This window comes from Carassius auratus, chromosome 16 (assembly GCF_003368295.1).
Source record: "Carassius auratus strain Wakin chromosome 16, ASM336829v1, whole genome shotgun sequence".
In the NCBI taxonomy this organism is placed as follows: Eukaryota; Metazoa; Chordata; class Actinopteri; order Cypriniformes; family Cyprinidae; genus Carassius; species Carassius auratus.
The window spans coordinates 21,268,180-21,286,110 of record NC_039258.1 but is presented as its reverse complement, the minus strand read 5'-3'; the positions used below and the strand labels follow the sequence as shown (position 1 = coordinate 21,286,110).

Below are 17,931 nucleotides of genomic sequence, written 5' to 3'. Positions count from 1 at the left end.
AACGAACATTCTATTATCGTTAATGGAAGAATGTTTGTTCATCAGCCAGGTACCTACTAAATGATTTATACAGATTTAGATGTTAGTCTCAACTACATTGATTAAACCCTACAAATGTATAATTGTAGTTTATGAAGTAATGTATATTGACGCTGTTGATTTAAAATAATTTAATTTGTTGTTTTTTAAAGTCCATAAACTCACGCATGTTCGTTGTTCTGCTGCACCAGTCCGATCAGTTTGCTCTCTCTCACATCATTCAGCAGTGAAACACACTCCACAGCATGTGTTGGGCTGCTAAGGATAACTAAAACAATTCATTACATTTCTATCGATCGAGATTATTAGATGACTGATAACAATTTATAAGAGCCATTTATAGCAGCGTACACTGGCGACATCTAGCGGACACGACAGGATTGACGCACTGGAATCTCCTTTTCCCATTGAAACTGGGCATGCTCGATAAAACAATAGAAAAAACTGTGTGCGTTTAGTAAGATACACTGTAAACAGAATTGTAGAGAATATTAACTACGTGACATTCACTATAATCTAAATATATTTCTTATAGGCATACATATAGTAGGCTATGTTAAGAAAGTGCAAAGTTGCGCAACAATCTTAAGTTCATATGTAAGAAAACATGCAGTCTGTTTCAGAATCACGGCTTTACTTTGAACAGAAATAAACGTTTGCAATGCAGTCACGGTTTCAGATGAGCGCTGAGAGGATACTATGGTGCAGTTTTCTCCTTTGGCCAAAGTCTCTTGAATCGCCACGGACTGATCCATTATTCACAGCGAGTCTGCGCCGGATACTTCACACGCAAGAGGTGACATTTACGATCCTTTCACATCAACAGACGAGAGGTTCAAAGTGTGCCAGATAACGGTGTGAAGTGGTTTCCTCCGCGAGGGCAGTGACTTCCCGTCCGATAATGCCACGCAGCAGATTCAAGACTTCATGCTCCGCGTTTAAATCAAAGTTTTATCATAGCGTCTGTAATCGGTTATAAAGAGTCTCATCAGACACGCTAACAGAGCCACTTCTGATTTTCTCTTCTTTAGACGTATTACTTTTCTTCTGGCCAAGAAGTGGCGTCAGAGACTGCAGAGACTCCAACTTGGCAGACTGGACTCGATCCCACCCACTACTCCTTCACGACACAGACACTAGGTGGCGCTCTCGTTTGCATTTGGAATGCTTTGAACAGCATGGTTTGTCTTACTAATGTATACTTTTCGTAGTATGGAAAATTTCTTTACGGATAGAATGTTTCGTATGGAATACTAGTGTAATTTCTGAGTAGTCTACAGCACAATAGTAATATTAACAATAATAATAATAATAATAAATCGGTAATTGAAATAAATATTAAATAAAATAAATATAAATATTAGATGAAAGTCTTGAAAAGTAATAATAATAATAATAATAGCTCATTAAAAACGTGAAAATGTTAAAATGTATTTCAATTAACCCCTTCAGACCTGAATTATGTTTCAAGTTTCTGAAAAAATATAAAAGTACATTTTCCCAGCTCATGAGGCTTCTATAAATGAGGCCAAATTAAAATATTACACATTTCAATACTCTTTAAATGTAATTTTTTTTGTCCATTTCAATGGACGTCAGGTCAAAACAGGGGTGCTTCACAAAAATGTACCATTATGAAATACAATAATAAACATAAAAATTGTTGGTCTGCTGTATACTTAAAGCTTCTTCTTAAGGTCAAAAACTTGAATAACATTTCAGTATATATTCAACCTTAATTTTGAGGTTTTTGTTTTACCGTTTGCATTGCATAATTTTTTGTAATGAAATATCTTAAAATCAATCGATATGGTCATTTTAGAGTCATTTTCTGTGTGCATCTTTTTTTATCAAACACTTGAACATTATAACATTTCAACTTAATTGTAAGGTTTTTGCTTTATAGATTGCACATTTGTTTATTCAAAACAAAATGGAATAAATCAAGTCACATTAGAGTCACTTCCTGTGTGCATCTTTGAAACAATTTCTCTGTTACACAAAGCAGTAGTGCACCTTGCACTTATCACAGAAGACGTGTGTTTTCCCAGAACAACCTTCCAATTTGCATCTTGTTGCTTCTTTTTTTTTAATCATAATTTGGCATAATTTTAACCCTGTGGCTTCCCAGAATGCACAAGCACTTTGGCCACATTCATTTTGAATTCAAGGAGATCCATGATTTTCTGTTCCTTTGTATTCATTTTCCCCTGTGAAACTCAAGCCAGCTGTTCACTACAGCAACATCAAAAACATGAGTAATCATGCGCAGTGGCCATTTGCGAGACTTGATATCAATCCTGTAAATGCTGATTGGCTGATCAAGCTTGTCCACCCCTCCCATGCCCTTCAATCAGCATTACTGGACATGTGATTTCAGTAACAGACATTTGAACCCACTGTCCATTCAAATGGACAGACACATTTGAAAAAATCCTGATTTAAAATGTGCAATTCTACGATCGATTTTAAACGTTAAATAATAAGTTCAATCCTTCTATTTTACATACAAACTATAAAATACTGGCAAACATATAATTTTTTTTTTTAATAAAACCGTAGAAAATTCTTCTTGCTTCTGAGTTTGGAGTTAAGTGCTGCCATGCTTCTCTTCAATGTAGGTTTTTTTTTTCTATTACCACATGCAAAGTTTTACTGCCATTTGATTGGAAGACAAACATCCAATCTCATGGACTCCAGGCTTTAAACTAGGTGAAATGCTTCAGAAGTAAAAAAATAAATAAATAAAAGGTATAATGGACATGTGATGTCCATTATAATGGATGCAGGGTCCGAATTTCTTAATGAAATAAGTGTAAATTAAACTACATAAAAAAAAAAAATAGAATTTATAGGAAATAACACTGCATGCACACCACATAGGCTGTGTTTGGTATGTAATACATATGTACTACTTTCAAAATACTGTACCAATTTGGTTATCGCTAGTGTACTATGTGTGTGTGTTCTACTGGAGTTTGTTTCTACTTTGTCTCAGTTTGTTCTGTTTCTTCATGTCATTCCAGACGGACTGATGATGATGATGAGATCGGATCTCTGCGTGGAGCACTGACTGCTGTCAGACAGGAATCTCACAGGATTATTACAATTAATGGCAAAATTAATGTTTGGAATTGTAAACTGATATTTCCTACTGACACACTAAAGAAAAAAATAGAAATAACTGATATGGGGAAGTCGTGGCCCCTAATGGTTAGAGAGTCGGACTTGGAATCAGAGGGTTGTGAGTTCTAGTCTCGGGCCGGACGGAATTGTGGGTGGGGGAGTGCATGTACAGTTCTCTCTCCACCTTCAATACCATGACGTAGGTGCCCTTGAGCAAGGCATTGAACCCCCAACTGCTCCCCGGGCACCGCAGCATAAATGGCTGCCCACTGCTCCGGGTGTGTGTTCACAGTGTGTGTTTGTGCTCACTGCTCTGTGTGTGTGCATTTCGGATGGGTTAAATGCAGAGCACAAATTCTGAGTATGGGTCACCATACTTGGCCGAATGTCACTTTACTTTACTCACTTATATATATATATATATATATACTGGTATACAAATTAAGGTATACAACAAAGTTTTATTTAGCTTTTTTTATTGTAAAAATGCAGAAAGTTTTCTGTAAGGGGTATTGTTTAGGTGTAGGTTTGGTGTAGGGTGATAGAAAATACAGTTTGTACAGAATACGGGTATGGAATCTCCCAATTTAGATAGTGAAGTAAACGTATGTGTGAACAGAAGTATTGAAACACCTGACCATTACACCAACAGTGACTTTATTGACATTGCACTGTAAATACATAGACACGAATGGAGTTGATCCCCTCTTTGTAGCTGGAACAGCTTTCAGTTTCCGGTAAGCCTTTCCACAACATTTTTGGATGGTTTCTGTGGAATTTCTTTTATAGATACTGATGTTGTATGAAAATATCTGTTTCAGTTTATTTCAAAGATGTTTGATGGGTTTGAGGTCAGAGCTCTGTGTGGTTCTTACACATCAAAACTCATCCAACTATCTTTATGGACCTTGCTTTCTGCACTGGGGCACAGTCATGCTGGCATATAAAAGTGCCTTCCATAAACTATTCCTACAAAGTTGAAGAGATGAAATTGCAAAGGTGCCATCCTATCCCAGTGTGACTCTTCAATTCATTGAGCTCTTCAGAAAGAACATTTTCCCTTACTAATGTTCCCTTAGGTGCTTGATTTTATACACCTGTGTCAATGGGTCTGATTGAAACACCTGCATTCAGTGATTAAGAGCTGCCTGTGACCCAACAGTTCTGTCCATAAAGCCTACGTTTTCTCAGGTATTCCAATTAAAAATTGCATATACTAAACATACTGAATCCTGCAAAAACAAAAATGAATAATATAGTAATAGTTGTATTTTAGTGTTCTTTTACCCACATCTGATTATACACTACCTGCTCACAATCTTTCATTTGTCTGTACACTAAATCCCCAAACCTGCATCATGTGTAATCAGTTAATTAATGTGACTGAAACACAAGATAAAACAGACTGCTTGTTGATCTAATACAGTAGTTCAAGAAATGGGACGCATTTTAGGAGAATGTAAAGAACAAGGAAATGTACAAATAAATAGTAGACTAGGTGCTGAGAAGATAAAGTATTTATTTATTAATTTCAAAAGCAATCAAGATCTATTTCTTGCTGTCAGATTAAAGCAGTACAGAGCAATAAACATCAGTGCAACCTTTATCAACCGAGCTGTCAAAATCGGATCCTAATCATGACGTTTATCAGAAATCTTACGCTGACAGAATTTACGAATTCAAATGTTATTCAAGAAAATTAGCATAGCCCATATACTCTTAGATCTGTACACTTATATTTTATTAAACACATTTTTTTTGGTAAAAAATAAAGCTTTATATTTATGAGTACAAGCATCCATATGACCAATATTATAAATGCTTTATAAATGTAACCCTTTCTGTGTAATCCCAGGCTTAAAATGTTATTATGAGATGACTTGCATTTCAACCATTAATTTCATATTGATTACAATCTTCGACATGGCCTTACTGAGTCAATATTAAAGATATGAAGGTTACAGAATGTTCTTCACCTATAAAGGGGGATTTTATGTAGAAAACAATGAATAATAATAATAATAATAATAAAAACCTTTAGCTGGGTTTTCACGCCAGGGTCACAAGATATTTCACATGGTCTAATTTCTATTTAGATGTAAAAAGTGCATATCCATTTGTTTGATGTTAGCAGGTTTGTACATAACTATTATTTTTGCACTCAGACTGGGGGAAATCTGCCTGATTGGAAAACCCATTTTATATTTCATGTAATTAGTATCAGAAAAAAAGGATTATCTGAGCATTCTAATAATATTCTTTGGAATATTTTGAGTAATATAGAATAGGACATTGCTTTTTTAGAAAGCACAAAACCTGTGTACAGTGTACACCACACAAAATATGAGTAAGAAAATAAGCTTCAGATAACTATGATTGACTGTAATCAAAATTCAGACATGCGTAAACTGTAAGAAAATTCCATGAAAATACAGCCCAGTGTACCATGATAATATGTACTGAATTTTCACAGATGTTTTACAAGTTGCACATTGTGTTAGAATTGAAGGAATGTCCTCGATCTTAACAGAAAAGACAGTGGACAGAGTCCATTTTCTACATATTTCTTTTTTTCTTACAGTGTAGATTAATGGCAAAAAAGAGCAAGAATTAATCAAACATTCACAACTCATGAAAGGAAGCAAACCTCATATTTGTCATTGCATTGTTAATATATTCCTCTGTGGATCGTTCTGTCTAACTCTGTGATATAAGAATCCAACATGTTCCCACTTGATGTAGCTCTCTGCAGATGCCAATGGTAAAGCTTATTTGGCATCTATATATATATATATATATATATATATACACACATTCTGCTTCTCATGCTGATCTTATAGACACACATCCACACACTCACCTTGATTTGCTTACATCACAAAGAATGTAAAAGTGACAGTAAAAGAAGTACAATCAGGTTTAAAACACGCATACACTCTCCTAACAGAATGAATTGCATATTAAATGTGACTTTGTTATGCTCAGTTTAAGACTTTGACTATCCAGAAGAGCAGCAGACAGCCCATGAGCAGTGTGGGACAGTGTGGACCCCTGGTGGCGGAGCTGGGCATGTTCACTTCACCTGTCAGTTTGAGGCATGAAGTGGTGGTGGTGGCATTGCAGCACTCCAAGTAACAGGCAGTACTGGTGCTTGAACAAACTGTCATCTTTCTGCAATCTGTACTGCAACCCGCATGCCAGTTCTCCGTGGTGCCAGATGTTGTCTTTTGTAGCTAGAAAATGAGACAATGATTTGCTTTCATTTAATATTTATCATTAATATAGTGCATTTGCCGGGGTACAAGCTGTTCAGAGAGAGAGGTGGTGGATTGGGTTTCTACATCAACGAAAGTTGGTGTTCAGATATAACAATATCGTAAAAGCTATTCTGTAATAAATTAAGAGGCATTCTTCATAAACCTTAAACCTTTCCACTTGCCATGGGAGTTTTCCTCTTTCACTTTTGTGAATGTGTACATTTCTCTGGACGCGTGCGTGAGCACGGTGATGCAACAGCTGGCCGAACAAATAACTGAAATGGAGCAAACGTACCCAAACTATATTTTATTCATCCTTTGATATTTTAACACATCAAATCTCTCATGTGAACTGCCAAAATACAAGCAGCATATTACATGTCCCACCAGAGTAATATATTGGATTACTGTTACACCACAATAAAGGATGCATATCACTCTGTCCCATGAGCAGCTTTGGGGCTCTCTTATCACTGTTTGGTACATCTTAGGGTGTACTCACACTAGCCAGTTTGAACCGTGCCCGAGTGCGTTTGACCACCAAAGCGCGGTTCGTTTGACTAGTTTGAGTGCTCCGGCCCGTGCCCGGGCGCGGCTCGATTAGCCGCCCTTGGCCCGCTTGGAAGAGGTGGGCCAGGGCACGGTTCAGTTGGACTCGGGCGCGGTTCGCATGCAGTGTGAGCGCTAACCGTGCAGGAGCACGGAAAAGGACGCGTTGCGTAACGGTTTTGCGACGCTCCAAAACCAACATGGCAGGGAAAGGGTCGCTTTGGTCTACGGCAGAGGTGCAAAACGCATAAAAACTAAAAACTGCAAAGTCCTTGCTGCACTTCAGCTGGTACCTTGCTAACATCCTCATACGAGCAGCACGATTACGTGAAAATTTTCGCGCCACTAAGGCGACACATCTGTTTAACAACAGGCTGTGGACCAAACAACACAAAATTATCCACAAAGAAAACAGAGCGATGCACTCCATTGTGTTCAGAGAGCGCCGCTCTTCCTGTTTATCCCGAAACCGTCGCACCATAATGACGTAAGCGTGCTCCGGCACGAATGCTAAAACCCTATATGAGAGTGCAGGCCAGAGGGGGAGTGGGGAGGGGGGACAATCGTACTCGGGCCCGGTTCATGACAACCGTGCCTAGTGTGAGAACACCCTTATACCAGCCTACAGGCAGAAACTGAAATCAGCTAAACCTGTTTTAAGGTGGACTATTGAAGCAGAGCGGCATTTACAAGCCTGTTTTAACATGGCCTGACCTTCCCTCAGACAAACTGACACAGCTCTCTGTTCCCACCTCTGTCTGTCAGTGGATCACCAGCTTTCTGACAGATGGGCAGCAGCTAGTGAGGCTGGGCAAACTCACATCCAGGCCTATCACCATCAGCACTGGCGTCCCTCAGGGCTGCATTCTCTCCCAACTGCTCTTCTCCCTCTACACAAATGACTGCACTTCAAAGGACCCCTCTGTCAAGCTCTTAAAGTTTGTGGACAACAATACAGTCATTGGCCTCATCAAGGACAGAGAAGAGTCTGCTTACAGACAGGAGGTTCAAGAGCTGGTTGTCTGGTGCAGTCACAACAACCTGGAGCTCAACACGCTCAAAACGGTGGAGATGATCATAGATTTCAGGAGAAACCCCCCTGCACTCCCTCCACTCACCATCATGGACAGCACTGTGGCTGCAGTGGAGTCATTCAGATTCTTGGGACTTCCGGTGGTTGATCGTGCCTTGTCTGTGCTTCCTCGGGCCAACGGCCAGGGTTTTTTGGCCCAACGAAAACCTTGGGCCAAAGCTATTGGCCTCTGTGCTACTGGCCCGAACCTATTATCCCCACCCAGCCCATTTTAAGGCCTGGCTCGCACTGTGTTCATCCATAACTGTCTGGTTTGGTTCAGATAACAATTCAGACATCAAGAGATTGGCAGTCAGGACTGCTGAGAGGATTAAGAGTGCCCCTCTGCCCAGCTTCCAAAATCTTTACATCTCCAGATTAATGAAAATGACCTTGAACCCCTCACACCAAGCCCACTCTCTCCTTGAACTGTTGCCTTCTGGTCAGCACTACAGAGCACCGACCACCAGAACAGCCAGGCACAAGAACAGTTTCTTTCTCCACAGGCTATATTCAGCCTGAACAATTAAACTTTCATACTCATACACCGCCCATCACAACTGACATATTTATACACAGAATACAAAATGTGTACAATTGTAAACTGCACACTTTGTAAATAACATATCTGGCCCTTATAACATATTTGTACATTAATAAATTTTTTTTTTTTTTATACTTCTTATATTAGTGTTATATTCCATCCCTACTCTGTTATTCCTATGTATGTCCGTACTATCTTTTGCACTGGAAGCTCCTGTCGTCAAGTTAAATTCCTTGTGTGTGTAAACTTACTGGTAATAAAGCTTTCTGATTCTGATTCTGATTATGGGAATTTATTTGTGTAAAAGTCGTAAGTACAGTATATGTATAGTAAGTTGTAAAACAAAGATTATTGGAGTGTTTTTAAGATTTTTTCACCTTTAATTATGTGTTATTTTCTATTTCTTTGTAATTTTTTGTGAAATGTACCATTTCTTTCAGAAAAATTTGAACCTTTCTTTTTTTTCATTGTATATGCATAAGACCCAAGTGACATTATCCCGGACGAGCCCCCATAAAAAAAAAAAAAACATTATAATGTCTAAAAAATGCACTTATAAAAAAATAAAAAGATGATTTAAATTATCAAATAAATGTTAGATTTTTTTTTTTACTTTACCATGCAATAGTCCAGACCAACTGGACACGGCGTGACATTACTGGCGACACTAGCGGTTTTGTAACACGATGTTCCTTCACACTTGAAATTTTGACACTTCTTGCCCTTTTGGGAGTAAGAAAAAAAAGGTCAGAAGGAGGAAGAAAATGTTCATTTTTGTCCAAAAGAGAAAAATAGCTTTTTACGTTCTTACATTGGTTGCTGGGATGGTTGTAACTGGGATCTTTGTGGTTGTGGTTGTAGTAGTTGGATTTGTTGTAGCTACAAATGACAAGATAATAAAGTAATAAAAAGGTCAATATTCAAAAATAACCACTCACATATGTTAGAGATAATACGAGAAAGAGTTGGAGGTTACCTGTGGTATTGAGTGAATTGAACAAGGCAAGCAGAGTGTTGTTGAGGCAGTTGGTTGTGTTGCAACAGTTGACAGAGCAATTACTAAGAGTCCCATTCTCACAGGGCATGCCACATGAGGCACTGCAGCTGACAGAGTAACCTTGGTCCTCTTTCATTATCTGGAGCATAACAGAGCAAGATGTAACTCTTTAAATCAAGCCTGCATCAGTACATTATTTGCATGGATTACTTTCCACTGGAGGTTCCCATCTGAAAGCGGAGCACGGCAGACTGACCTTACAGAAATATTCACTGGATTGGCAGAGCTTCGCCATCGTATTCATGAACTGGTCATAACAATCTTTTGTGCAAGCAAATGATGGACAGGATAGCTTTTGGGGGAAAAAGCAGTTGCAGTTCAATACTAGTTACACATATATTACACTAGAAAAGATGTACTTATTTATAAATCAAAGCTTTTTGTTGTAGGTTTTGGAGGAATTTATATATTCAGAATTTCAGAATTTCATATATAATTCAGTGTTACTTGCCATTTCTTTGCAGTTAACTGTGAAATTTACTAGCAATTTCCGATTGAAAATTGTTTCAAAATAAATCCTACACTATTTTTTTGTGTACTTGCCCATCACTTACCGCCGTGTAATTTTCTGATGAAGATGTATTTGCTGTAACAACAGACAATCAGGACAATAATAAATAATACAAAATAAATAAATAAAATTCAGTTATTGTCAAATTAAAACTGTACATTTATAGGTATTTTTTTCTCTCAGTATGAGATGGAGGCACGCACAGGAGCAGCAGCTAAGTGCTCTCTTTTTCGGTGCTCTATTAAGTTGTTTCTGTTTATAGTGTTATCTGTCCTGACATTTTCATGCTGAGTGAATAACATTTACAGTCAACACAATATTCTGGAAATAGGATCACTTAGTTTCTCAGCTCTTACGATATCCTGGTGGATATCGCTAGGCTTCCGGGGTATTCCGTGTATTACCGTCCCCATAGGGAGTTGATGAAGGCGGTGCAGGGAGAGGAGACAAAAGCAAGGTTGCAGAGTCGGCGTGCTAATGAGGCTATGGAAGTGGGCACACAAACCACCGCTTCCAAATATTTTCCTTACCAATGCAAGATCCCTTGCTAACAAGATGGTTGAACTGAAACTATAGGGTGCGTCGAATAATGTCTGCTCCTGACCTGGCTTCATTCATCTAATCCAGATACCGCTATCGAGCTAGGCCGAGCTAGCAAGGCCACACAGTGCATTGCTACGACAGGACCAGACACCGGTGTACAACAACTGGTGTACTATTACCAAGAATGTAAACAGCCACTGCTCCCTGGAGTTTATGACTGTTACATGCAGGCCAATATATCTTCCTCTGGAATTAACTGTTGTTTGATAACTGTTGTGTATATACCACTTGATGCTTATGCTAGCTCAGCTCTTGGACACATGATAACTTTATCAGCCAGCAGAGTATGTATACTGAGGTTTTTCATATTGTTGCAGGGGACTTTAATCATACAGATTTAAAGGTAGTGGTCCCTAAATTCCATCAGCACATTAAATGTGCTACTAGAAATATTAGCAAACACATTGGATAATACCTACACTAACATTAAGCTGGGCTTTAGGGCTAACCAACTACCACATACGGGCCAGTCAGACCACATGTCCCTGCTCTTAACTTCATCTTATACCCACTAAGAGAAAGTGTTCCTACCACATTTAGAACTGCCAGAACATGGATTTGGAGCTGTATACAACAGCTGTACATTTGGTACTGCATGGCCTCTGTTACAGTGGATAAATGCATCTGGGTTGATCCTAACAAGAAACCTTGGATGACAAAAGAAGTGCAGTGCCTGCTCAGGGAGAGGAACGCTGCATTCAAGGCTGGTGATGAGGAGTTGTATAATGTGGCCAGAGCTAACCTGAAGAGAGGAATCAAAGTAGCTTAGGCTGCACACAGAGGAAAGATTGAAGGTTGTTTCCAGAACAACAACTATAGGCAGATGTGGAAGGGGGTCCGGCATATTACCAACTACAAACCCAGCAAACTCTTAGCTGATGGTGGTGACCCGTTGCTAGCAGAGGAGCTGACCATTTTTTTAACCCGTTTCGAGGTGGTGTCACCGGAGAATACCACACTTCATTCACTAGCACACAGCAGTCACATCCTCACAGTGCAGGAGCATGAGGTGAGGCCACATGTGAAAGTTGAGGGACCCGATGGCATCCCTGGATGGGTGCTGAGGGAATACACATATCAGCTGGTTAGGGTCTTTACCATGATATTTAACCAGTCCCTGTCCCAGGAAGCTGTACCACTCTGCCTGAAGTCTGATACAATAGTCCCACTTCAGAAGAAGACTGTCATCGGCAGCCTAAATGATTACCGCCAAATAGCACTGACACCTGTTATTATGAGTGCTTCGAGAGACTGGTTCAGACTCGCATCATCTCAAATCTCCTACCTAGAATCGGCCCATATCAGCTCGCCTAAAGTGTTAATAGGTCCACAGAGGATGCAATAGCAATGGCCTTCCACACTGCTCTGACCCATCTGGACCTACAGGGGAGCTACGCTAGGTTGTTATTTGTAGACTTAAGCTCTATGTTTAACACTCCACAACAAAATAGTGTCTAAAATATCTGATCTGGGAATATCTCACTCCATTTGTCTTTGGATCAAGAACTTCCTTACTGATTGCTCACAGAGGGTAAGGATAGGTTCTCGTATTTCCACAGTCCTCAGCCTCAGTACCGGCTCTCCTTAAGGCTGTGTGCTGAGTCCCCTACTCCAGTAACACCATAATTATGGTGTAATTGTGGCGTATGGCGTACAGAAAACAACTTGATCTTAAACACCACCAATACTAAGGAGCTAATCGTACATTTTAATATAGAAGGGAAAAAAGACATTAAGCCTCTTTTCATCAGTGGTGATTGTGTGGAGATGGTCTCGGACTTCTGGGCATTCATATAGAGGACAATTAGACCTGGAGTGTCAACACCACTTCTATCTTTAAGAAGGCACAGCAGAGACTGCACTACCTGCGAATACTCAGGGATTACCAGTTCGCGCAAAACCTGTTGGTGTCCTTTTACCAATGTTCTTTTAAGAGCATTTTTACAAACTGCATCTGTGTGTGGTTTTCCAGCTGCACTGCTGCAGAAAGGAAAGCACTCCAGAGGATCATCACCACAGCCCAGAAGGTATTCGGTTGTGCCTTCCCCTCTATGGAAGAGTTACACAGTTCTCGCTGCCTCATGAAAGCTCAAAAAATCCTCAAAGACCAATCTCAACCAGGACATTCCCCAGGACAAACTTTAATAAACCAAAATAAACAAAACAGTGCACCAGCCCCTCACGGACGACTGATGCGCATAAATAATAAGCAAACCATAAACTAAAATCCCAGGCCTGGTCCTCTCTCGTCCTTCACTATCGTCGTCCAGTTTTATATCCTTCCATCTCCTACGTGGGACTCGAGACCGGCAGTGGGGCACAGGTGTCGCTGATTTCCCAATCATTCCCCCGGCCTCACTCCTTGTTCCCACATCCCTCGGCCCCGCCCCACTCGCCACAAATAGCTTACTGTTCTTTATTGTTTATAATATCTCTTTCTTTGTTATATGTCTATTCTATTTCTATTTTGCCCATCCTCCATTGTTGCGAAACATCTTTTGTTGGTTTTGAATCAGTAACAATAACGATCTGTTCTATTATTTTCTATTCTTGTTCTGTTCTATTCTATTCCATTATTGTTATGATTAAATACATGTAAATGGGAACTTCATATTATGCCGTGTTTCCACCGCAGGAACTTTACCCAGGAACTAGGGACTTTGGCCTGGTACTCGGTGTGTTTCCACCGCAGGAACCAGGAACTAAATAAAGTTCCAGTTAAAAAAATGCCCCTCAGACAGTCCCTGCTGACGAGATGGTACTTATTCAAAGTTCCGGAACTTTCGGGGGGTGGGACTTGGGCGTTAAACATTCTGATTGGTTGACTTCACACCGCATTGGTTGAGTTTAACCACCATTTATTCGGATCATTTTCAAAATATTACTGTTATTGTGTCATGAAATATAATTTAAAATGTATTTCAGGCTAGACAGCGCCTATTTAAAATTGTGTTTTGCCGATTTCGGAGACGGTGAGCTCCACGCGATCATCCGCTGAGAGCAGCCTCGGCTAGACCTTCTGATGTGTGCCGCTGGCTCTAATGTCTCTTTAGTGGTTAAACATATAATATAATTCATTTTGGGTAAATCTAACAGGTTATCTTTGGTCTGTATTCAATTTATCTATATGTTAAAATGAAAATAAAAAGGCAAATTTATATAATATTTCGTTTCATTGTAATGGCAACACACATATCCCTGAACTAAGTACATTTCTGCAGCTGTTATTAAAAACGAAAAATGAAAACGAATGGAGGAAGTGTTATTGTGTTATGATATCCTATTTCGTTTTATTGTAAATATATTCAGTCAGGAAAATTGCAGTAGCATTGGTCAGCTGACTGAAGTTATTAAGTATGCTGCTGTTTGCGGATTTACTGGATTTGTGTCGTCGCGGACATCACACTCCCGAGTCGAATGCACAAAGTCTGAACTACCGAGGATGCACATCCAAAATCAGCGTATTGAGAAACGCCCGCAGACCTACGTCACCAGTCTAATCTTCCCGGTACTTTACACCGCGGTGGAAACACAGAAAGCAACATCTCAGGGGGTAAACTTACTGGAGAAAAAGTTCCTGGTACAAATGTTCCGGGTAATTTCGGTGGAAACGTGTCAATAGACATCACAACCACTCAAAAAACAAACAAACAAAAAACAATATATCTATATATATATATCTATCTATATATATATATATATATATATATATATATATATATATATATCTATATATATATATATCTATATATATATATATATATATATATATCTATATATATATATATATATATAGATATATATATATATATATATATATGCATACAGAAAGAATAAATATATTTTTTCATCTTTTTTTAATACCTGTAGAGGTGACAGTAGCATTGTTAGAGGCAGTGTTCTGCATTAAGGTGGATGAAGCTCCTGCCACTGTAGAGCCTGATGTGGCCGTCTGATTAGTTGAAATGGAGGAGGGCACGCTTACTGAAACCACAGATTGAGTTGTCGAAATGTGGCTAACAAGTTCTGACGTTGTAGACGACATGGCATCTGTTGTCAGAGTGCTTGTTGGACTAGTCATTGTGGTAGTTGTCCATACTTTTGAGAGCAGACTCATTTGCAATAAAAGAAAAAACAGGATGCCTGTTGGAAAGACAGATAAATGACAGCAAAAGTCTGTGACAACTAGGTCATTTACTGTATTTGCACCTGGTTAAATGTAACTTGGACAGTTGAGAAATGTATGGAAAAACATGCACACAAGAAAAACGAGCAGACAGAATTTCAAATTAAAATTGTAATTCATTTCTTTACACGCAAATAATTTTTTACATGCAATTTACACAGAATTCCCTCTGCTTCACTCTGTTAAAGGTTGTAATCTGCAATTGTTACCATAAAGAGCTATTTACACTCGTAAATATTAGTTTTGTTGGTATAAATTAATATGTACTGTATATTAGGTCTGTCTGACCAATTTTAATTGAATTAATTACATGATAGTTTGATTAATTTTATTAATCACAAAATAAATTTGACTGTGAAAATACCCAGAAAATATTATTTAAAGCAATTTTTGTGTTGACATGAGACAGTATAAAGTAGACATTACAAACTGTATTATTAGAAATAAATATTTATTTAATTCAATATAAAATTGATTAAGCTACACATAAAGATTAATGCTACAACGGCCTAACACAAACTATGGCACATAAAAGAAGATAATTTGAGATACATCTCAGTATTTTTGTTCATGCAATGTAAGTCACTGGTAACTAAACCATCTTTGTACCAACAGTCTTCTAATTACTTAATTTTATGTTACACAAAAGAAAGGTCTGAAACGACATGAGAGTGAGTAAATGATGACAGAATTGTAATTTTTGGGGGGGTGAACTATCCATTTAATTTTTTATACTTTTTTATTTTTATTTTTTTTTGTAAACAAAATTCAAAGGTACAATTTCAAACCTGTTTTTGAAGACCTCCGAGTCTTGCTTATATCGATAGTGAAACATATTTCTCCCAACGCCATCTGAAAGCACGAAATAATGATGACAAACAGGAAGAATATTGACATTTATTAATGTTAATGGTGAGCTTGATTGCTGATTTATATAAAGCAAGACATGTATCAGTATCAGAAAAATCCCTTTGCCTGTGAATTATTCTCTAATGGTGGTTTGCATCCATGACGTTGGAGACAAACTTTCACCGAGAGCTATGCAAACCTGACCTGTCATAATTGGCACTGCGGAACATGCCTAACCTCTCGTGACCTCTGAGCATGATATTCTGCTTTGATCTGCAGTCGAGCATGTCATCAGAGACGATTTCTTCTAATAGATGTCAATTGTGTGGCTGAAACAGAGCCACATTGATTCATTTTCCACCGCTGCATATATTTGAATTTGAAACAGGCGGCATCTCTGTGTGGCCATCAACGTTGCAATAATGTTACATCACAGAAATAGAATCTTCATTTAAATTTCTCTGGCAGACACACCGGTTCATAGTTACAAAAGTTCCCTTGCTATGAGGCTACTTGCCCACACACAATTAACAACTTGTTTGTTCTCTGCGAATCCCATGGGCGTAAGTGCAAAGCACAGCTTGTTACCCCTTTCCTCATGAGGCGGTGATCAACACCATCAGGAAACTACCATGGAAACCATGGCTTGTATGAAAACATCGTTTTTTCTTAGATGCACCGAAGAGAAACCAGAAGTGTGATGCATTTACAATTTTCACTGAGAAATTACTAGTAAATTTCAAAAATAATTGCAAAGAAACTGCAACATTTTTTTCTACAAATAAACAAACACACACACACACACACACACATATATATATATATATATATATATAATATACTGATGACGATGTCCTGCATTTACTAATGATTTGATATTGTTATTTGTTTAGATAGTATCCAATGGGCATTACTCACTAACCTTTATAATATTTGTAAAGATATTTTTTATAAATTATATATAATAAATAATACATAGTTTTTATTCCCATTCTCATTCATGAAGCAATAAATCACAAAAGACATTAATATCAGTCCAATAAATACACACATGCAATATTTAGCATCTGCCGTATGCAGCATCTCGGGTCTTTTCTATACTCTCTGTATCACCTGTTTGAAAACACGATCCTCTCTACGCAACAGCATCTCTTGCGAAAATCTGTCCAGTTACACCTATAGCCCACAGCTGGACCCAGAAGTCTATTTATACAGTTGCAACATCTTAATACGGCATATTGGGAAATATTGCTTACCTTGGCCATGCAGTGAGAAAGCACAGATTGGACTGGAGTTTTAACAGCTGTGGATGAAGTATCCCTTCCTCTCTCTCTTTCTCTCTCCCTCTCTGTTGCTATTTGTTTCTCCAGTGTGGTGACATCAGAGGGAAGTTTTCCTAATTAGTGAGAACTCTGATGGGATTGGTCTGCTGATTGTGTGCTTAAACTAGAATGAAGGGGTATGTCTTATTGGAATGATGCATTCAACTCTCTATTGATATTATGAGCTATGTTTACGAGAAGTTAAAATGTTTGGCAAAAAATGTAAATAAATAAATAAAAATGTAATAATAATAATAATAATAATAATAATAATAATAATAATAATAATAAAAGATATGTACATAAATAATATAAAATAAAACTAACGTTTATTTTAAAAAAGAGTGTTGACATTAAAAACGACTCGCATGAAGACTCCTTTATTTAATAATTAAAAATGCATCACAGAATGCAGGAAGTTGGTTGAAAGATCATCTATTGCTATAACAGTGCAAGCAGAATAGAAAAACAGTTCAAATAAAATTGATTTAAATTAAATAGTCAAATCACAGTTATTTTTTATTAACTGATACAGCCATAGTTCCCTGGAACTAATGAATACTTTTTTTATTACAGGCACCACAATGCGACATCATGAACACAAGCATGGAAACAGAATTGACAGAATGAACAGAAACTCGCTGCATGCTTGAAAAGGTCTGGAGATCCTATTTAGGGCAAGTTGAGAGAAGCAGAAACTGTGGCATGTCACACTGCAGTAAGATGGACTTTGAAGGTGATTTCAGCCGGTGAAATCTAGACTTTCCCTCAACAATTACCCCATTGTAGTGGTGTGTATCACAAAAATGCAGCACC

General features: G+C 38.2%; 2 protein-coding genes across 4 annotated transcripts in view; both read right to left on the bottom strand.

The window, feature by feature from the left end:
* Positions 1–1,111, bottom strand: part of LOC113116515 (type II inositol 1,4,5-trisphosphate 5-phosphatase-like) — a 33,305-nt gene extending 32,194 nt beyond the window's left edge. Inside the window, exons 1-2 of one of the 3 annotated variants that reach the window (XM_026284716.1) lie at positions 738–1,111; positions 205–284 (exon numbers count right to left, since the gene is read on the bottom strand). In XM_026284716.1, the coding sequence (XP_026140501.1) occupies positions 205–284; positions 738–794 (137 nt within the window). In that variant the 5' untranslated portion in view covers positions 795–1,111. Of the gene's footprint in view, positions 1–204; positions 308–390; positions 666–737 lie in introns of those variants that run through there. The other 2 variants (XM_026284715.1, XM_026284714.1) reach the window with 2 other exon arrangements.
* A 4,077-nt stretch (positions 1,112–5,188) lies between these two features.
* Positions 5,189–17,144, bottom strand: LOC113116513 (A-agglutinin anchorage subunit). Its single transcript, XM_026284713.1, has 9 exons — positions 17,050–17,144; positions 15,733–15,796; positions 14,623–14,901; positions 10,199–10,230; positions 9,841–9,936; positions 9,564–9,723; positions 9,399–9,466; positions 9,206–9,310; positions 5,189–6,398 (listed from the first exon to the last, which is right to left on the bottom strand). The coding sequence occupies exons 1-9, from the start codon at positions 17,056–17,058 to the stop codon at positions 6,147–6,149; spliced, it is 1,065 nt and encodes a 354-aa protein (XP_026140498.1). The 5' UTR covers positions 17,059–17,144; the 3' UTR covers positions 5,189–6,146.
* Positions 17,145–17,931: the final 787 nt, after the last annotated feature.